Here is a 22,768-nt window from a genome sequence, read left to right as displayed (position 1 = left end):
TATATATATATATATATATATATATATATATATAAATATATATATATATATATATCCTTAATAAGGAAGTACTTATGTTTTTATTTTGAACGTATGAAATTTTTTTATAATAAGCATAAAAAAAAAAAATTATAATTGTTACAGCCCTAAAATTTGAAAAATGCATAATTTATAAATAAAAATTAACGAAAAAATTTACTGGCGATTCACAAGTAACTTATTTCAATCAATATTTAATTTGTTTCTTATGTCATATTCATTAATTATTTTTCTTCTAAATATTCAAATTTGAATCCAAACATGTTCGAAGCCTGATGACGTTGTTGACTTTCTTAGTCGTAGGTCTCATACGTTGGCTATTGTTTTATTTTCACTAATTTAAGCTAGCCACACAAGTATACGTTCGATATTTCATAGTCGTAAATTACAGTAAATGACTAGAATACAAAATTTACCACACGTAAGCTAGATCTTAAAGGCAAAGGAAAAGGCAAGGAGAGAAAAAAGTGAATCAAGAATTTATGTGAGAGAGTTTTGAGGGAGGGCGCTAATGTAGGTGTGTCTTTCTTTTTAAGTTTTGTGCATATTCAGTGCGTAGAGAGCAGGAAGCCATGAAGAAAAAAAACACAGGCAATTAAGAATAAAATAGATAATCCAAATAATTGAATAAAAACAACAAAAATGAAAAAGAATAAGACATTGACATGTCGATATCTGAGCCGGAAAATGATCCCACGAGCTCTCAAACAGATAAGTAATGAATGGAAAAAAGCAAAGGGTGCATTAATAATTAATATAATTGAAGGAATTAGTAGCCCTTTCCGTATGGTTTAGGGGCTGGTTTGTTGTAGTAAGTAGGCTTAGGAACGGGGGTGGTGTAGAAGAAAGTTCCGACGGAGTAGAGCTTGGCGTTGTCGTGGTGCGATAGAATGCCGTAATTCTTAGGAGTGAAGGAGTATCCGGTGACGCCATTGTTGACATTGGTTGGGACGTTGCATGACTTGGATGGAGAGGAGTAAAGGTAGGCCTTGCAGTTCTTGACCTTCCATTGATGACCGAGCATCATCTTGGCGTAGAAATAGCCCTTGGCATCGCATGGCTTGCTCAGGACAGAGTACTCACTGGTCTCGTAGCTTTGCACGTGTTCGCTCACACAGACAATCTTGGCCACGGCTCCTAAATAATACACAGGCATATGTTATATATAGATATATATAGAAACCCTAATTAATGAATATATATATATATATATATATATATATATATATATGGTGCATGTGTTTCAAATATAATACCTTGAAGTGGAGAGTATTTGGGGCCTGATTTACAGTAAATAGCGCCTTGAACGACAACGGTTCTCGGGGCCTCGTACTTTGGTTGTGGCTTGGGCTGGTTGTACTTTGGGAGAGTAGGGTTGACAGGGTATTTTGGCTGTGGCTGTGGCTGAGCCTTGTAATAGGATGGCTTGTTCGGCACGTACTCTTCTTCCTCTTCTGCTTCTGGCTGCTTGTACTTGGGCCCACTAATGGGGTACGTTGGCTTCTTGTAGTAGCTGGGTCTCTCGTAGTGAAGATCTTCATCTTCTTGTGGGTATGGCTGCTTGTACTTGGGGAGATTAATGGGGTACATCGGCTTCTTGTAGTAGCTGGGTCTCTCGTAGTGAAGATCTTCATCTTCTTCCGGGTATGGCTGCTTGTACTTAGGGAGATTAATGGGGTACATCGGCTTCTTGTAGTAGCTGGGTCTCTCGTAGTGAAGATCTTCTTCTTCTTCTTCATCTTCTTCTGGCTTTGGCTGCTTGTACACTGGCTTTGTGGGCAAAGTTTCAGGCTTTTCTACTTCTTCTGGGCTTGGCTGCTTGTACACTGGCTTTGTGGGTAAAGTTTCAGGCTTTTCGACTGGTGTCCCGTACTCATAAGCCGAGGCAATGGCTAGAAAGGACAGCAAGAGAATAGAGGTAATGTAAATGCTTTGGCGAGCCATTATTGGGACTTGGAAGATAAGATAGTACAGAAGAAGATGGAGAGTGAGGATGTCCACAATACACCTTGCCAATTTATAGTTACAACAATCCAATTAAAATATAATTAATCCAATAGAATTGTATGCCCTAGGCGCTATTGCTGTGATACATTGCCCCCACTAACTAGTAAATATTATAACACTAGCTAGCTTAATCAAGACGTGCACATTTTCAAAATAGAATTAGTCATCAATTCATAATAACGTGCCTCCGTATATATGAGACAGCTTGTCATCGCTTGATATATCGTATTTTTTCCTAATATTATTTAACTATATAGTACATTGTCCTGAAGCTATGTTCTCAAATAAGACGTGCTTTCACATATTTCTGCCTTCTACGGACATCCACAAAAGCAACCATACCCCCTTGTTATTTCTACAGGTGTTTATATCTGGTCACTTTATTTATACTTATTTTTGAAGTGTTGAATCATAATTTATCAATAATTTCAAATATATATACATATATATATATATATATATATAAAGTTCTTTATACCTTCTACAGTCTGCACAATACTGTAATTATATTTCGAATGTTGGGCAAGTAATTTTTCATTATTGAATATATTTAATAATAATAGAGTAATATCTAGTAGGTAGATTATAAAAATCATATTTGATGTATGTTACGTTTGAGATAGAGATTGAGAATGTGTTTGGATTTGCAGAGAGAAAACCTTCCCTGAATGAATTCTCATTAATTGTTTAACTAATTCTGATTTACAAATATATATATATATATATATATATATATATATATATATACTGTTTACAATAGCCAATCATAGTCTAACCGTCTAACTAACTAGGGATCCACTTGATCCGCTTGATTGGCTGACGTGGCTATCTTATCTCTAACACCTCTTCTCAAGTGAAACGGGGATTCTTCCACGTGTAACTTGCTTTTCAGCTTGAGAAATCGATTTACAGACAGACCTTTGGTAAGGAGATCTGCTGTTTGATCAAGAGGTGGTACATATTTGATCTCCAGTTTCTTGCGAAGTACCAGATCCCTCACAAAGTGCAAATCAATCTCCACATGCTTGGTTCTTGCATGGAAGACTGGATTGGCTGCCACTGCTGCAGCTCCAAGATTGTCACACCATATCACAGGGGTTTGACTCAGTGGTACTCTAAGCTCACCAAGCAGTGCCTGGATCCACAGTAGTTCAGCAGAGACATGTGCCAACGCTCTGTATTCAGCTTCTGTGCTTGAACGAGCAACTACACCTTGTTTTCTTGAGCTCCAAGAAACTAAACATCCATCTAGGAAGACACAATAGGCGCTTGTTGACCTTCTATTGTCTGGACAACTTGCCCAATCTGCATCAGCAAAACTCACAAGATTCATCTATCTCGTTGGTCTAAAGGTGATTCCGTGAGTGATGGTGCCTTTAAGGTATCGTAGCACTCTTTTGCACGCTAGCCAGTGAGTCTCAGTTGGACATTGCAGAAACTGACTCAATTTATTGACTATGTAGGCAATATCTGTTGTCAATGGTGCACACAAGAAGAGTAGTAGTGTATATTTATGTACATTTGATGTCATATAGTCTTACGAAGACTCTTGCTTGTAATTGCTTATTCATTAATAAAAAGTTGAAACGTTCATTCATTCTTTCTTTGTTTGAAGCTTTATGATAAAACCTTAGTCTTTTAGTCAATAAACAAACTTAACAACTTACGAAGAGACAAATGTAGATTTGTATGAACAAACTCTTCGTAGTTTGCTTAAAACGATATATTCGCAATCTTAGGGTCAAAGGACTATTGACCTCAGTATGATTGTTAGAAGAATCTATGATGTCTGGTTATGAGGCATTGAGAGTTGGGGACTCTATAGTTCTTCTAGGTATCTTCCGAAGGTACTGAATTGACCAGTGCACTTCTAGAGACAATATAAGAACAAACCATTTAACCTCTTATGTCTCGAAGTCACTATGTATGAATTGCATCATGCTTACCTTAATCCTGAAATGAGACATGCCATTTCACACCTTAGTATTCTCATTTGAGAAAGTCAAAGTTCGGACTCACTATGTGATTCCGAACAAGGCCTATTGGTGAAGTACTAAGTTGTGAGTCTGTCATGAGTAACTTTGTGAAGTTCTCATAGATATGGAATTCATGTACAAGATTGCTGAAATGCAATGTATGTCACCTCATGCTTTGTTCCTTGGAGTGTGAATAAATGAACTGGCCAGTGTCCAAATTGAGTCCTGACTCTTTTGGATGAAACAATGTGACTTGTTAGCTCCTCGTCAATACATTGTTTCTAACTTATTCACAAGCGACAAAGGAGTTGAGGAAATAACAGCTAGAAGGGTAAAATGGTAATTTAGTTAATCCCGACTAGCTGATGACATTCATGAAGGGTAAACATAGATAATATTCAGTGGATCCGCTCATCATAATTAGGTCGAATTCTTGAGTAGAAAATAAATTCATTTGAACCGAGAGATTTTCAGTGTCAGCTCTTTAGTGGAGTCAGTTGGCATTAAGCTAAACTTGGAAAAGGTTTGTGAACTTTTGAGTCCAAGTGTTTAGCTCAAGCTTTGTTCATTTGGGTCCATGAGGTCACTGTCACGAATCACATCGATAGGAATAGTTAAACTGGAAGCTAAGTCAAAACAAGAACGAAAATAGTTAAAAGGGTATTTTTGTCTTTTGAGACATAAGGATGAAATGGATGTCAATAAATTTTGACAAGTTCATTTGATGACTTAATTTCACTCGGCCATAATATGATTAACTGGGCCTTGTGAATTAATTTCATTTCATGAGAATTTTATTGAAAATTCTTAATGGGCCTTTCTCATGTTGTCATGAACAAATGAAGAAGCTTCTAGAAGCTCCTTCTAGAGAGACTTGGGCGCCTACCCTAATAGAGAAATAGGAGAGTTTATTTTGTGCATAAATGTATTTAGATACTTGCCAAAAGAAAAAGAGGAAACAAATTTCCTCCAAGAGGAAAGTGGGAATCGGCCAAGTGAGAGACAAGGCAAGGCCTTGAACAAAATTGGAAACAAATCAAGGCTTCTAGAAGCCTTGAGTTGGCCGAGTGTCTCAAAGGGAAAAAAGAGGAAATTGCTCATGAATATGTGATATTCTATAGAAGAGGAAACTACCTTATTGAAGGTGAGACCTCTCCTATAAATAGGAGCCTCATTTCCTCACATTTTATTCATCCAAGTTTAAGAGATTTGAGAGACTCTCTCTCTAGAACTTTGGCCGAAAATCCTCTCTCTCTCTCTCTAGTTTATTTTCGATTTTTTCTTGTCTTGGCACCTAGGTCCTCACTCGACCTAGTGTTTAGCTCTGCGACTTCGAGACTCGTTCTTAAGTCGTAGTGTTTAAAAGTGCCCACTCACTGATTCCTTCTTTTCGAGTGATTTAGTGATAGAAACTTTCGTGGTTGCTCGAGGTGCCGAGGAAAGAAAGAGAGACGTGCTGCGAGGGGAGACGAGCGTTGCAAACGTTCCACAAGCTTCTTCAATGTTCAAGCTTCAAGAAAGGTTAGTAAACTTCTAGCTCATATTGGTTTTTAATTACATGTACTTGTACTTGTCTAGGTTAGTAAAAACTATTTTACTTGTAAAAGAAAATTTTTAAAATTCCGCCGCTTACCGAAGCGTTAATTATTTTCTCAAATCCTAGATCGATTCCAACAAATGGTATCAGAGCTATGGTCAAAGATTAGCATGTACATGTTTTTAAAATTATGAGCTTGAAAATCGTTTTCGAAAGTTTACTAATTTTGTGACAAGTTAGAATTGTAATCTTAGATTTTTTTTTAATTTAATGCTCATGTCTTTAAATTAAAAAGCATGTTGATTTTCTATGAGTTTGGGATGTTTTTAAAACACATTAGAATCAGTTCTAAAAGTTTTTAATTTTTTATATTGAAAAACGTGTTTTAAAGGTTTGAGAAATTTCGGTAAATTTTGTGACTAGTTACTTTGTCTTTCTAGTTTCTTTTATTTACCGTATTTGTTTTACGCTTGTTGTTATTTCTTTTATTCTATGTTATTACCCTGCTAATAAAACACAAATAAAAGCTTTAAACAACATCTTAAAACGTTCCGTTACACTCGATTCTTTTTCGCACCTAAAAAGGACCAAGCTTTAATTTATTTCTTTTTCTTCGAGCTGGAGTAAACCCGCATTAAAAGTGGCATAACTCACTGCTCAGATATCGAAATTTAATGATTCTTGAATCAAATTAAAGCTCTGTCTGTCCTCTGTCCAATGCCACCGGTTTCGGCTCAAAAGGACATCGGAGCCGCCAGATATGGCGATTTTACTCCGAGGTACGCGGCTGTCTGAAACTCCAGTTTTTTAGAAATCCGGATTTTCAAACCCCACTACCATGAGTTATAGAACTCTAATGAGAAAATTTTCTTGAGAAAAAATGTTTTTCATATGATTATAAACATGATGTGTAAGATTAAAAGTTTTGATTTTTGAAAGATTAATTGAAATTGATTTTTTTACAAAACTAGTTTGAATTTTGAAAAACCGTTTTCACTTTCAAACTTGAAAATATTTTGTCATCCAAATCAAATAAATTTTCAAAATGTTTTCAAAACTATATCTATATCACATATGTTCAAAATCTATATGCTCTTGAAAATTTGAGTGGGAGGTCTCCTTGTAGACAAGCCGAAAAATAAAAAGATGTGTAATCTCAAACTTTCAAGTGTTCGAGTGAGTTGAAGTTCACACTTCCCTCACGCACTTTCCCGAAATAGAAAATAGGAAAAGATCGAGTATGTACCTTGTGCCTTTATGCACTAATACTGCTCTGAACATGTCGATCTAGGATTCTCTTCTAGTTGTCCGCTCTGTCGCTCTCTAACTAGGAAATCTGTTTCCGAACTTATAAGAGTCGATGAACCAACTCCAAAAACTAAGTGGGAGGGTTATACTTGTTGTTTGTAACCCACGATCCCCAACACTAATGAAAAGTGCAAGTGTCGCCGGACTAAGAGTCACCCTCGTGGCCCTCTCTTAAATGAGAGTACTCAAGGGCGCTTTGCTCTGATCATTGCTCAATGGATATCCCACATACAGGCACAATTCTGACCTACTAGCCAACTTGCTAGTCTTTTGCCTCAGCACGTGTGCAGGGCAACCCCAAATTCGGATGCGGCCAAGATTCACTTTACGGCCAGTCCATCTCTCATAAGGAGTACCAGGAACCGTTTTAGACGGAACTTGGTTCAGAATGTAAGCGGCTGTTTCGAGGGCATATCCCCAAAAGGAAAGCAGGAGTGATGAGTAACTCATCATTGATCTAACCATCTCCATAAGAGTTCGGTTTCTTCTCTCTGACACTCCGTTTTGTTGAGGTGTGCCAGGTGCGGTAAGCTGAGAAGCGATACCTTCTTCTTTAAGAAAGTCATCGAACTCTCCAGACATATACTCACCACCTCGATCAGATCGAAGGGTTTTGATCACTTTGCCAGTTTGCTTTTCCACTAAAGCCCTAAAGACCTTAAATACGTTAAAGGTCTCGGATTTGTGTTTAAGAAAATAGACAAACCCATATCGTGAGTAATCATCAGTGAAGGTAACGAAGTATTCGTATCCTCCACGTGCCTGTTGGCTGAGCGGACCACATACATCAGAATGTATTAGTTCCAGCAACTCAGTGGCTCTTCGACCCTTATCAGAGAAAAGTCGCTTAGTCATTTTTCCTTCTATGCAGGATTCACAAGTAGGTAGTGAACCTATTGCAGAGGCTTGGAGTGGACCATCCCTCACAAGTCTCTTAATCATTTCTAGACTGATATGACCAAGTCTTAAGTGCCATAGGTGTGTTGATTTTGTTAGATCGGAGGATTCAGAAAGTTTGATCCTCTTCGGCTCCCTAATTAGATCGTTATCTATTTCGGTGTCTAAAAGAGAAGGTTTAGTGGGATAGATGTAGAAAAGAGCATTCTTCATACATGCATCAGTGACAAAAGAATTATCAGGAAACGAAATACGCATTCCATTCTTAATGAACTTTAAACAATAATCTTGCTCACGAAGACGAGCAACGGATATTAAGTTCTTCCCAAAGGTAGGAACAAAATAAACATTATTCAAGTTTAAAGTGCGGTCTTCAAAAGACAGCGTCACAGATCCCACAGCCTTCGCGGACACCAGGCTCCCATCACCCCATTTGAAACAGAACTCGCCTTCCTCTAAGCTTTTGGTTTTCTTGAAACCATTCAAGGAACAACAAATATGGTTAGTAGCAGCGGAGTCAAGAATCCACGTTGATACATTATCAGCTACTAAGCATGCTTCGGTAACTAGTACAATACTATGTTCCTTTGCTTTGAGATAGGCAGGACAGTTCTTTTTATCGGCTTTGTAAGGTCTGTTCTTAGTTCCAGAGGCGGAGGCTTTTTGCTCAGTAGCATGTGCCTCTCCTTGATTCCTCTTTCTCTTAGTGAGACCTACAGCAGTGTGAAATTCCTTCATAAGCTTGGTAACAGTGTACTCTAGCTTGTTTATGAAGTAGTTCATCTTGGAGGTATCAAGAGATGCGGGGAGAGTTTCTAAGATCATATCTATGATATTCTTCCCATCAACCTCAGATCCTAGGATTTCCATTTTATTCATAAAACTAATGATCAGTATCATGAAGTCTCCAACAGGAGTCCTAGCCTGCATATGACAGTTCATAAACTGTCGGACTGCTTGTAGCCTTGTTTGACGCCTTTGCCCTCCAAACATCTCAAGGAGATTGTAGAGCATGTCAGTGGCAGTCTCGATGTCACGATGTTGCTCTTTCAGCATATTGTTCATAGATGCCAAGATATAGCACCTCACAATCTCATCGGATCGAAGCCTGGCCGCTAAGGCGTCATTGTCCTCTTGAGTTGAATCATCATTCGTCAGAGGAGGACACGGGGTGGTGAGTACCCATTTGTGCTTGTTAACGGTAGGTATTATGTCGAGGTTACGTTTCGAATCTACGTAGTTTTTCGTTTTCGAGTTTGATCGAGGAAAGAAAGATAGAGAGATGGTTGAGAGACATATTGCCTATATAAGTTGAAACAAGTTTATGATTAGTCTTTGGTTTAGGATTTAAGTTTTATTAAGACTTTTATAAAATCCAAAGGTGTTATAAACCAAACGATAATTTACTCCCTCAAGAGAAGGCCGCAAAAAATCTCCTTTTATAAGTAAATGACACATCATTAATGCTAAGCCAAGATGTCAATACATCTATTTTGACTAGCCACCTTGTAAATTGGTTTGATCACTCACATCCTTTCGCAGGGCCTCGAGGGAGGATTACTAGGGATTGAGCCTAAGTGTGCAACCAACCACTTAGTCCAAAAGATCAACTTTGAAAAACAATCCCCCAAGGGGAGGCCTTGCCATCATCGTCTCACTCTCGGACGTAGCTCATTGAGCAATGATCGAAGCAATAACGCCTTGGAGTACTCACATTTAAGTGAGGGTCGCAAGAGTGGCTCTTAGTCCCACGTTATTGCATCTTTCATTAGTGTTGGGGATCGTGGGTTACAAACAACGAATATAACCCTCCCACTTAGTTTTTGGAGTTGGTTCATTGACTCTTATAAGTTCGGAAACAAATTTCCTAGTTAGAGAGCGACAGAGCGGACAACTAGAAGAGAATCCTAGATCGACATGTTCAGAGCAGTATTAGTGCATAAAGGCACAAGGTACATACTCGATCTTTTCCTATTTTCTATTTCGGGAAACTGCGTGAGGGAAGTGTGAACTTCAACTCACTCGAACACTTGAAAGTTTGAGATTACACATCTTTTTATTTTTCGGCTTGTCTACAAGGAGACCTCCCACTCAAAATTTCAAGAGCATATAGATTTTGAACATATGTGATATAGATATAGTTTTGAAAACATTTTGAAAATTTATTTGATTTGGATGACAAAATATTTTTCAAGTTTGAAAGTGAAAACGGTTTTTCAAAATTCAAACTAGTTTTGGAAAAATTCAATTTCAATTAAACTTTCAAAAATCAAAACATTTTAATCTTACACATCATGTTTATAATCATATGAAAAACATTTTTGCTCAAGAAAATTTTCTCATTAGAGTTCTATAACTCATGGTAGTGGGGTTTGAAAATCCGGATTTCTAAAAAACTGGAGTTTCAGACAGCCGCGCACCTCGGAGTAAAATTGCCATATCTGACGGCTCCGATGTCCTTTTGAGCCGAAACCGGTAGAATTGGACAGAGGACAGACAGAGCTTTAATTTGATTCAAGAATCATTAAATTTAGATTATTTAACAGAGAGTTATGCCACTTTTAATGCGGGTTTACTCCAGCTCGAAGAAAAAGAAATAATTAAAGCTTGGTCCTTTTTAGGTGCGAAAAAGAATCGAGTGTAACGGAACGTTTTATGAAGGTTGTTAAATCTTTTATTTGTGTTTTATTAGCAGGGTAATAACAAGGCATAAAAGAAATAACAACAAGCATAAAACGATTCAAGTAAAAATAAGAAACTAGCAAGACAATATAACTAGTCACAAAATTTTACTCGAAATTTCTCAAACCTTTAAAACACGTTTTTCAATATAAAAAATTAAAAACTTTTAGAACTGATTCTAATGTGTTTTAAAAACATCCCAAACTCATAGAAAATCAACATGATTTTTAATTTAATGGCAAGAGCAATAAATTAAAAAAAATCTAAGATAACAATTCTAACTTGTCACAAAATTAGTAAACTTTCGAAAACGATTTTCAAGCTCATATTTTTTAAATACATGTACATGCTAATCTTTGACCATAGCTCTGATACCATTTGTTGGAATTGATCTAGGGTTTAAGAAAAAGATTAAACGTTTCGGGAAGCGGCGGAATTTTAAAAAATTTCTTTTCAAGTAAAAACAGTTTTTACTAACCTAGACAAAGAAGCAAGTACATGTAATTAAAAATCAATATGAGCTAAGAGTCTACTAACCTTTCTTCAAGCTTGAACTTTGAAGAAGCTTTTGGAAAGTTTGCAACGCTTGTCTCCCCTCGCAGCACGTCTCTCTTTATTTCCTCGGCACCTCGAGCAACCACGAAAGTTTCTATCACTAAATCACTCGAAATAAAGGAATTAGTGAGTGGGCACTTTTAAACACTACGACTTAAGAACAAGTCTTGAAGTCGCAGAGCTAAACACTAGGTCGAGTGAGGACCTAGGTGCCAAGACAAGAAAAAATCGAAAATAAACTAGAGAGAGAGAGGATTTTCGGCCACAATGTCTAGAGAGAGAGTCTCTCAATCTCTAACTTGTGTGGAATGAATGGAATGAGAAGAATGAGGCTCCTATTTATAGGAGAGGTCTTACATTCAATAAGGTAGTTTCCTCTTCTATAGAATATCACATATTCATGAGCAAAATAACCCTTATTTCTTATTCCATTTGGGCGCCCAAGGCAGCCTTCTAGAAGGCTAGGATTTGTTTCCTTTTTTGTTCCTTAGCTTGCCTATTACTCTCTTGGCCGAAATACCTTGTGCATCCTTATGCAAATTTGTTTCCTCTTTTTCTTTTGGCAAGTATCTAAATACATTTATGCACAAAATAATTTCCCTTTCTCTTTGGGTAGTGGGCGCCTATTATGTCTAGAAAAAGGCTTCTAGAATTTTCTTCACTTGTTCATGACAACATAAGAAAAGACCCATTTAGAATTTTCAATAAAATTCTTATGAAATGAAATTAATTCACAAGGCCCAATGATCAAGTCATGGCCGAGTGACATTAAGTCATCAAATGAACTTGTCAAAAAAATTTATTGACATTCATTTCATCCTTTGTCTCAAAAGACAAAAATACTCTTTTAACTATTTTCGTTCTTGTTTTGACTTAGCTTCCAGTTTAACTATTCCTATCGATGTGATTCGTGACAGTGACCTCATGGACCCAAATGAACAAAGCTTGAGCTAAACATTTGGACTCAAAAGTTCACAAAGCTTTTCCAAGTTTAGCTTAATGCCAACTGACTCCACTAAAGAGCTGACACTGAAAATCTCTCGGTTCAAATGAATTTATTTTATACTCAAGAATTCGACCTAATTATGATGAGCGGATCCACTGAATATTATCTATGTTTACCCTTCATGAATGTCATCAGCTAGTCGGGATTTACTAAATTACCATTTTACCCTTCTAGCTGTTATTTCCTCAACTCCTTTGTCGCTTGTGAATAAGTTAGAAACAATGTATTGACGAGGAGCTAACAAGTCACATTGTTTCATCCAAAAGAGTCAGGACTCAATTTGGACACTGGCCAGTTCATTTATTCACACTCCAAGGAACAAAGCATGAGGTGACATACATTGCATTTCAGCAATCTTGTACATGAATTCCATATCTATGAGAACTTCACAAAGTTACTCATGACAGACTCACAACTTAGTACTTCACCAATAGGCCTTGTTCGGAATCACATAGTGAGTCCGAACTTTGACTTTCTCAAATGAGAATACTAAGGTGTGAAATGGCATGTCTCATTTCAGGATTAAGGTAAGCATGATGCAATTCATACATAGTGACTTCGAGACATAAGAGGTTAAATGGTTTGTTCTTATATTGTCTCTAGAAGTGCACTGGTCAATTCAGTACCTTCGGAAGATACCTAGAAGAACTATAGAGTCCCCAACTCTCAATGCCTCATAACCAGACATCATAGATTCTTCTAACAATCATATTGAGGTCAATAGTCCTTTGACCATAAGATTGCGAATATATCGTTTTAAGCAAACTACGAAGAGTTTGTTCATGCAAATCTACATTTGTCTCTTCGTAAGTTGTTAAGTTTGTTTATGGACTAAAAGACTAAGGTTTTATCATAAAGCTTCAAACAAAGAAAGAATGAATGAACGTTTCAACTTTATTAATGAATAGATAGGCAATTACAAGTAAGAGTCTTCATGAGACTTTATTACATCAAATGTACAAAATAAAGACTACAACTCTTCTTGTGGGCACCATTGACAACATGATTCAGGGTCAGGGACAGCATTTTGGTTTATTTGATCATGAGAGGTCTCAGTATTTTGTCCGGGAATGAGTATACCTGATGGTTCATGGACTTGGTTCTGGGTTTCAGCTTGTTGACTAGGTAAAGGGGAGTGTGAAACCTGCACAACTAATGTACCTGCATCAAGATAACCACCAGAACAAGGACTATACAATGATGACCCACCATGCTGCTGATTTCCTGAAGAACTAAATTCAGAACAAGGTAGGACAACACTGTTTGACTCAACATCTGGGTTATGTGACTGAGAGAACAAGTTTTTGTAGGGAAATTCTTGCTCATTAAAGACAGCATATCTTGTGATGTAGACACGACCTGAGGGGTGTAAACATTTGTATCTCTTATGACAAGGACTGTAACCGGTGAAAACACATTTTGCAGACCGAAATTGGAGTTTATTTGATTTGTAAGGCCTGAGGTGAGGAAAGACAGCTGAACCAAAAACTCTAAGAAAAGTAAAATTAGGAACTTTTTTGTACAGCTTTTGGTACGGACTGAGACTATTTAGCACTGGTGTAGGAAGAGTGTTTATCACAAAGCAGGCTGATTGAAAAGCATCAAACCAAAAAGATAAAGGCATTTCAGCCTGAGCAAGCATAGCAAGACCTAGTTCTACACATGTCTGTGTTTTCTTTCAACCTTACCATTTTGAGCATTGCACATGAGAACAAGGGTGACGAAAACTAATACCTTGCGCATCAAGAAAAGTCTTAAACACTCTATACTCACCCCCCAGTCACTTTGTAATTCACAGATATTTTTGTCACGAGATTTTTCAACGTATTTTTTGAAGCTTTTGAACACATATATTGCATCAGATTTTAACTTCATTGGGTAAATCCAAGTAAACCTAGAGAAATCATCTATAAAGCTGATGTAATACCTAAAACCAAGAGTAGACAACATTGGAGCTGGGCCCTAGACATCTGTATGGACCAGTTGGAGCTGGGCCCTAGACATCTATATGTCCTTGTTTGTTGCAGATTTGGCAAGTCAGTCGGGAATTTCCTCCAGCACCATTGCCGCGTCCTCTTCCAGATCTTCCTCTACCAGATCGTCCTCTTCCACGTACCTCGCTGTAGTTGACGTTGGCTCCTTGGATATTGACATCATGAACTGCATTTTGCTGTTCGATTCTTGTTTCTTGAGATAATGCCATGGCTAGCACTTCTTGAATTGTGACTTCAGACTGATTCTGATCACAATTTTGCAACCGATTGCTGATCATAGCCACGATTACATCATATTCTGATGGCAAGCCCATGAGAATTGACGTGATCAAGTCATCTTCAGAGATATCACATCCAGCAAGGAATAGAGAATCTGCAATTGCCTCAATCTTTGCAAAGTAGTCAGAGATTGATTGACTTCCTTTTCTCATTGATTACAATTGCAACTTGAGAGGCATAACTCGAGCTTTTGAATTCACTGCAAATCGATTTTCCAAGGCACTCCAGACTCCTCGCGAGGTGGTGATTCGAGTCATCGATCTGAGGATCGTTGTGGACAAGGAAGATTGGAGCCATGAAAGCAAGAGCTGATCTTCTCTCATCCATCGATCAAACTCAGAGTTACGTACCATATCTTTGACTCCTTCGTTGTTGCTGAATTCGACAAACTCAGGTGGACAAGCCTTGGTTCCATCGATGAAGCCTTTGAGATTGTGACCATTGATCGCTGGAAGAATTTGAGATCTCCACACTGAATAATTGTCTATGTCGAGCTTGACTGAGATCGCATTGTTCAGCGTTGGAGTGAAATGAGAACTCATGAAGGATCGCGCGGACAGATCGTTGATTTGTGACGGCGAAGAAGATGAATCTTTGTACGCCATTTTTGGTTGCTCTGATACCAAGATAGAGATTGAGAATGTGTTTGGATTTGCAGAGAGAAAACCTTCCATGAATGAATTCTCATTAATTGTTTAACTAATTCTGATTTACAAATATATATACTGTTTACAATAGCCAATCATAGTCTAACCGTCTAACTAACTAGGGATCCACTTGATCCTCTTGATTGGCTGACGTGGCTATCTTATCTCTAACAGTTTGAAATATAAAATCGGAGCCGCCCATATATGGTTCGTATTAGCACTTACTAAGTGAACTATAATTAAAAATAGAACATCTTCGACTACGCTGAAGATCTTATTAGTGTGCGGCTGATCCCTTAGGCTTGTATTGTTGACTAAATACGAGTGTTCAAGTGTTCATAGGTGCGGCATGTGAAGATTAACCATAGGCTATTGCTCTTATATCCTTCGGATGTGAAGAACTTGACATGGTGAAACGGCCTACTAGATCTAAACGTTTAAGAAAGTGTTCTTATATAAATTAACTGGAACCATTAAGAAGAGTTGTGATCATATCACCACTATTTTTTTTCCCTCGAGGATGTTTTGCCATTGAAGCAACCATATCATTGTGTCGTTATATTTTGGTTATATATTACGCTATATGTATTAGCATAGTATATTTATTATTATTCTATTTATATATTGTTATTTTAGTATTTTTTTTTTATGGGTCAATTAGGAAAATAGTTAATTTAAACGTTTGACATTGTTAAATAGCCAACGTTTGGTAAATCCTAGGTAAATAGTTGTTTTTATGTATTTATAGACGTAAATCTTAGATAAATAGCAACCTCTATATATTAAGCCACGTCATTATTTACAGCTATTTACCTGAGATTTACCAAACGTTGGTTATTTAGCAATATCAAATGTTTGAGTTGATTATTTTCTTAATTTTTTTTTTAATTTGGTTGTATTAGGGTTATGTATCCAGACTATTATAATTTTCCATTATTACTGTTTTTCAGACTCTTTATTATATTTTGTAATCCTTAAATCCTCATGGTATCAAAGTCATAAAACTTAATTTTCGCATTAGTTCACCGTTGCAAAACATTGAACTGAATGTGCGTGACAGTCAGAGGTACGATTTGAATGGCAGGATTGGGGTTTTGAGCTTTTGAAGTCTGTCTATCGGTGAAGAGATGAATTGCGTATTTATTTTCGCAATAACCCTGACCAGCAGTGCCGAAATCAAGTTTGCACCTTCATCAACCGTTGTATCAGCATGAAATTTGAACACAATGTTCATGACAACTGGAGTACACGTTGAATGGTGGGATTAGAATTTTGAGCTTTTAAAGTATATCTATCGAGTCAATCACACAGCTGCAAATTATTGGGCAATTTTATTTCGGGTTATTTGGTTGTTTCTTGGTTTGAGTTTTTGTTATGGCGAAACACAATGACCAATGTCTTTACTACAAGAAGAAGGGTCATTCGAAGGATGAATTTTTCGTATAGTTGTGTAGATGCAAAACATAGCAGCAACAACAACGACCACCACAATCCCATCAGGGGTCGTTGGCTCCATGGAATGTTTCTACCTCATTTATACCCCATTCTGTGAATCCGCACATGTTTGAGTAGTTCCAACAGTTCCTTACCTCTCAACATCATGCCATGTCCTCATCTTCTTCAAAAGGTTTGTCATCTTTGTCTGCCCTAGGTATATCATCCTCATTGTGGATCCTTGATTCCGGTGTCTCCAACCATATGCCTCCTCACTTTTCATCATTTGTTTCATTGTCTTGTCATTCATCCCTTCCCATTATGATCACCGATGATATTCCTATGCCAATGGAGAGCGTTGGTTTCGTTGTCACATCTTATATTTATCTTCGTGATGGCAACGGAGTGATCGTTCGTGTCCAATACTATCACTTTTGTTTACCCAATTGTTGGTATTAGAGTGATTGTTCGTATTTGATACCAACTTGTAACTTCCAAATAAGTGGTGTCAGAGCGATTTTCCGTGTCTGATACCGCCTTGTTTCCCATCAATTGGTATCAGAACGATAGTTCGTGTCTAATACCATATTGTCTTCCATACAATCGGTATTAGAGCAATAGTTCGTTTCTGATACCATATTGACTTCACAACAAATAACACCTATATAATTATTTCTATATTTTAAATTTAGGCAACCCGTTCACTTAAGGTTAGGATTTTTGATGAATGTGTTTTACACGTGTAAATCTTTCGTTCTCGAGCATGAATTTAGCGAGTTTTCAAGTCTATTTGATGTTATTTGGTATTTTCGGAGTGAATTTCAGATTTTGGGTGCTTAATTAAACTTAGGGACATCGTGGGAGTCATTTAGAAGAATACGGGAGTCAAAACGAAGAAATACATGAAAGTCAACGTTGGTCAACCCTTTAGCGCGGCGAGCCAACTTTCACCGCGCCACACCAAAATGCAGAAACAGAGTGCGGAAATTCACAGCATTCATCGCATCATGGTGAAAGCTATGCGTGGCGTGCTGACTCCCAGTCTTGAAAAGATAATTACTCGATTTTAAGCGTTTTTGAGCCTTTGGATCCAATCCAAATGCCCATATTGCTCCAAAAATCATCCTTAGGCATATTTATATAGTACTCTTGGAACCTAGAAACACTTTTTAGGTTTTATTTTAGGTTTGCATTAGTTGTTTGACCAGTTAAGAAAGAAGAGAAAATCGGAGAAGAAGATCACCGCTCGTCGACGATTAACAATCGCGATTCCGCGTTGTTCCTTTTAATCTTATTCCTTGGAACTCTATTCTATTTATGTTTTTATGAGATGACTTTTATGGGTTGTTTCTATTTGTTTTGTGTTTCTGTTACTCTCGACACCATGAACTGAACCCCTTAAGTGTGTGTCTTAGCTTTTCTCAATTATGGTTGTGGATTCATTATTTATTGATTGAAGTTTCATGTTCTTATTCTCTATCGATTGAATTAATTTTGTGCTTAATGCTTGTACGAGATTAGCTACCTCGTTAATGAATTCTATAGGATTGTTTAGTTGCTTGAGAGAGAATTAACAATCGTGCATACGAATTATTTCACCGTAGTACATTCCTGAACTAGAGATAATTAGGTTGCTATGGAATCGTGTGAACACTCTATTTGTAATGTTTGTCGTATAGTTTAGGGTTTGAGATCGAGAGATGAAAATCTGGTATAGATATAGGTTGTTAAATGCTCGAGAGAGATTTAGTGATAATTACGCGAGTATAATTAGTGAAGATCGAGTTTAACCGAAAATCGTGCGTAGTTCTAGGAATCTCGACCATAAGAGAGTTAAGCTAAGTCGTTTCCCTTGCCTTCTACATATCCGTTCACCCGTGTTATTTTTTTCTTTTTATTTAATTTATGCAATTTTGTTAATAATCATATCTTTGTTTACTTCTGTTCAATTTCGCTGCTAGCTCATTCAGTAGTTTCGATTAAGCAAAGTCCTTGTAGGATCGACTCATACTTACGAACTTTATTATTTGAGCGACTATGGGCACTTACGTACGAAAATATCGCAACAACTACGCACGATCAGATCTGGTCTCAAACCAATGTTTAAACCAAATCAGACCATTTATAATGCATCCTTTGAAAATTGTGACCCGACCTGACCAAAGAAAAAAAATGCTTCAGTTTGTTTGGTCCACTTTAAACCATTTAAAATAAAATATTTACAAGTTTAACTAAAAAAAATTATCTAAAATAAATAAATATTTTAGTCACATGCCGCACCTATGAACACTTGAACACTCGTATTTAGTCAACAATACAAGCCAAAGGGATCAGCCGCACACTAATAAGATCTTCAGCGTAGTCGAAGATGTTCTATTTTTAATTATTGTTCACTTAGTAAATGCTAATACGAACCATATAATTTCTAAATGCTGGAGTAGATCCTAAAGAGATTCCACTTCCTCATGAATTTATCTTGAATCGCGATCTTTTGGCTCAACTTTATCCCAGTTTTGCTGAGGGAGCAACGCCGTTTTTCTATATTTTATGCCAGTACTCTTGAAGTATAATGCGAAATATAGATACATCAAATATGATTTTTATAATCTACCTACTAGATATTACTTTATTATTATTAAATATATTCAATAATGAAAAATTACTTGCCCAACATTCGAAATATAATTACAGTATTGTGCAGACTGTAGAAGGTATAAAGAACTTTATATATATATATATATATATATATATATATATATATATATATATATATATATATATTTGAAATTATTGATAAATTATGATTCAACACTTCCAAAATAAGTATAAATCAAGTGACCAGATATAAACACCTGTAGAAATAACAAGGGGGTATGGTTGCTTTTGTGGATGTCCGTAGAAGGCAGAAATATGTGAAAGCACGTCTTATTTGAGAACATAGCTTCAGGACAATGTACTATATAGTTAAATAATATTAGGAAAAAATACGATATATCAAGCGATGACAAGCTGTCTCATATATACGGAGGCACGTTATTATGAATTGATGACTAATTCTATTTTGAAAATGTGCACGTCTTGATTAAGCTAGCTAGAGTTATAATATTTACTAGTTAGTGGGGGCAATGTATCACAGCAATAGCGCCTAGGGCATACAATTCTATTGGATTAATTATATTTTAATTGGATTGTTGTAACTATAAATTGGCAAGGTGTATTGTGGACATCCTCACTCTCCATCTTCTTCTGTACTATCTTATCTTCCAAGTCCCAATAATGGCTCGCCAAAGCATTTACATTACCTCTATTCTCTTGCTGTCCTTTCTAGCCATTGCCTCGGCTTATGAGTACGGGACACCAGTCGAAAAGCCTGAAACTTTACCCACAAAGCCAGTGTACAAGCAGCCAAGCCCAGAAGAAGTAGAAAAGCCTGAAACTTTGCCCACAAAGCCAGTGTACAAGCAGCCAAAGCCAGAAGAAGATGAAGAAGAAGAAGAAGATCTTCACTACGAGAGACCCAGCTACTACAAGAAGCCGATGTACCCCATTAATCTCCCTAAGTACAAGCAGCCATACCCGGAAGAAGATGAAGATCTTCACTACGAGAGACCCAGCTACTACAAGAAGCCGATGTACCCCATTAATCTCCCCAAGTACAAGCAGCCATACCCACAAGAAGATGAAGATCTTCACTACGAGAGACCCAGCTACTACAAGAAGCCAACGTACCCCATTAGTGGGCCCAAGTACAAGCAGCCAGAAGCAGAAGAGGAAGAAGAGTACGTGCCGAACAAGCCATCCTATTACAAGGCTCAGCCACAGCCACAGCCAAAATACCCTGTCAACCCTACTCTCCCAAAGTACAACCAGCCCAAGCCACAACCAAAGTACGAGGCCCCGAGAACCGTTGTCGTTCAAGGCGCTATTTACTGTAAATCAGGCCCCAAATACTCTCCACTTCAAGGTATTATATTTGAAACACATGCACCATATATATATATATATATATATATATATATATTCATTAATTAGGGTTTCTATATATATCTATATATAACATATGCCTGTGTATTATTTAGGAGCCGTGGCCAAGATTGTCTGTGTGAGCGAACACGTGCAAAGCTACGAGACCAGTGAGTACTCTGTCCTGAGCAAGCCATGCGATGCCAAGGGCTATTTCTACGCCAAGATGATGCTCGGTCATCAATGGAAGGTCAAGAACTGCAAGGCCTACCTTTACTCCTCTCCATCCAAGTCATGCAACGTCCCAACCAATGTCAACAATGGCGTCACCGGATACTCCTTCACTCCTAAGAATTACGGCATTCTATCGCACCACGACAACGCCAAGCTCTACTCCGTCGGAACTTTCTTCTACACCACCCCCGTTCCTAAGCCTACTTACTACAACAAACCAGCCCCTAAACCATACGGAAAGGGCTACTAATTCCTTCAATTATATTAATTATTAATGCACCCTTTGCTTTTTTCCATTCATTACTTATCTGTTTGAGAGCTCGTGGGATCATTTTCCGGCTCAGATATCGACATGTCAATGTCTTATTCTTTTTCATTTTTGTTGTTTTTATTCAATTATTTGGATTATCTATTTTATTCTTAATTGCCTGTGTTTTTTTTCTTCATGGCTTCCTGCTCTCTACGCACTGAATATGCACAAAACTTAAAAAGAAAGACACACCTACATTAGCGCCCTCCCTCAAAACTCTCTCACATAAATTCTTGATTCACTTTTTTCTCTCCTTGCCTTTTCCTTTTCCTTATGGGCAGGAATACAAACGAAGTTTAAAATGTACATGGTGTCTTTTGATCCAAAAATTTAGGATTTCACTATCATCACCTTGGCCGAACCTTCCCCTTCAACTTTGTTACTCGATCGTAAGCGTTCATTTTTGTTCTTTTTATTTAATTATTTGGTTTATTTATTTTGGTCTTAATTTTTTGTGTTTTAAGGCATCATTCTATATGCAGTTTCGATCGACATCCAAAATAGGTAACAGTACAGAACATATAAAAAAAAAAAAATTTATATTAACTATGCCACTTAAAAAGTTGGGATTTCAAATAGCCAATGTTTATATTGTTTAAAAAATTGGAAATTAACATGAGGTGGAAATTGGTTAATTATTCCTTTTTTCCGGTTTCGTCCTATAATTTTCGAATTCATTTTCTTATTTTATAATTATTTACTAAATATTGAATTTATTTTCTAGATATATGGTTTATTAGAACTTTCCCTCGACATTAGGAATCAATTATGACGTTTTAGGCCAAAAAACACTGTTTCGGGCACTTTCGAGCCTTTTAAACTTTTATGTCGTTTTTTCGCTTTTTTGTCGTTTTTTCGCTTTTTTGTCGTTTTTTTCTTAAGGATTTTTGCTCAGTATTTATAGTTTCTCTTTTTCGGATGTAAGGCAGTCTTTGGACGAATTTATCAAACACTTTTGTTCCCAAATTCGAGTTTCAATAAAACTTCGATTTTGATGCCCAAAATATGATATTCGTGAGCGATTCAACAGGTTTCAGAAGGTCTTGACTGGTATTCTTGAGCGAATCAACAGTCTAGGTTTTATTTCTATTGCTTCCCTGCATCAATTATCGTATGATTTCTACTCAGGTATTGCATAAGCAAAAAATAAAATAAAAATATTGCTTTTCACTCAACCTAATTCTCTTTTACTTTTTCGAGTGCTTAGTTCTATAGCAAAAATAGAGCAAGTGAAAAGAGTAGTTTCTATTTTTTTATGAGAAAATTGACTCAATTACAACCATTTGATAAATTTTTTTCCAACTTCCCAACAAAAGCTTAATTTGGCCAAAATACTAATAAGCCTAAGTCACTTGTACAAATACAATTTTACCCTTAACGTGATGTCAACGATTGACATCTACTGTTGACATATGTGAGTTTTGGGTTATCTTTTTGTTGATGTAGATATCAACAATCGACATATATTGTTGACATCAATTGTTGAGGGTATTAAGGCAATTTTTATTTTTACTTTTTTTATTGACCATTATCGTTCGGTCGTTTTCTTGCAAAGCGGATAAACTCATGAACCCTTGTTCTATACTGCAAGTTTAACCGATCGTACTCAGTAATCCAATCTCTACTTGAATTTGACATTTCGCTTAACGAGATGGACCAATACAATTATTAATTAACTTTGAAAGAGAATTATTACTAAAGGCACGATAGCAAATTTCAGTAGTGTGATAGAGAGGTTGTGAAAAGTATGTTATTTTTACATTCTGGTTGTAGAAATTGTGGACAAAGATACGAAAGCGCCTCAAAATCCTGTGTTATATTGTTTCCCATGGATTTAAAGACTAATTAGTTCAAAATTCTACCGAAATTTCGACAGAATTTCCCCTATAATATTGATAAA

At 36.8% G+C, this 22,768-nt stretch overlaps 2 protein-coding genes across 2 annotated transcripts; one reads left to right on the top strand and one right to left on the bottom strand.

Moving 5' to 3' along the window:
* Window positions 1-634: 634 nt before the first annotated feature.
* Window positions 635-2,010, bottom strand: LOC149389036 (uncharacterized). The gene is made up of 2 exons (XM_089624342.1): window positions 1,296-2,010; window positions 635-1,176 (listed from the first exon to the last, which is right to left on the bottom strand). The coding sequence occupies exons 1-2, from the start codon at window positions 1,981-1,983 to the stop codon at window positions 809-811; spliced, it is 1,056 nt and encodes a 351-aa protein (XP_089480468.1). The 5' UTR covers window positions 1,984-2,010; the 3' UTR covers window positions 635-808.
* A 17,600-nt stretch (window positions 2,011-19,610) lies between these two features.
* LOC149389035 (uncharacterized) lies at window positions 19,611-20,982 on the top strand. Its single transcript, XM_089624287.1, has 2 exons — window positions 19,611-20,325; window positions 20,441-20,982. Exons 1-2 carry the CDS (start codon window positions 19,638-19,640, stop codon window positions 20,806-20,808), a joined length of 1,056 nt encoding a protein of 351 aa, XP_089480413.1. The 5' UTR covers window positions 19,611-19,637; the 3' UTR covers window positions 20,809-20,982.
* Window positions 20,983-22,768: the final 1,786 nt, after the last annotated feature.

This window comes from Urtica dioica, chromosome 8 (genome assembly GCF_054948205.1).
Source record: "Urtica dioica subsp. dioica isolate 48M chromosome 8, U.dioica_male_clone48M_v1_H2, whole genome shotgun sequence".
In the NCBI taxonomy this organism is placed as follows: Eukaryota; Viridiplantae; Streptophyta; class Magnoliopsida; order Rosales; family Urticaceae; genus Urtica; species Urtica dioica.
The sequence above is the reverse complement of the archived record's forward strand: the minus strand, read 5'-3'. Positions and strand labels throughout refer to the sequence as shown.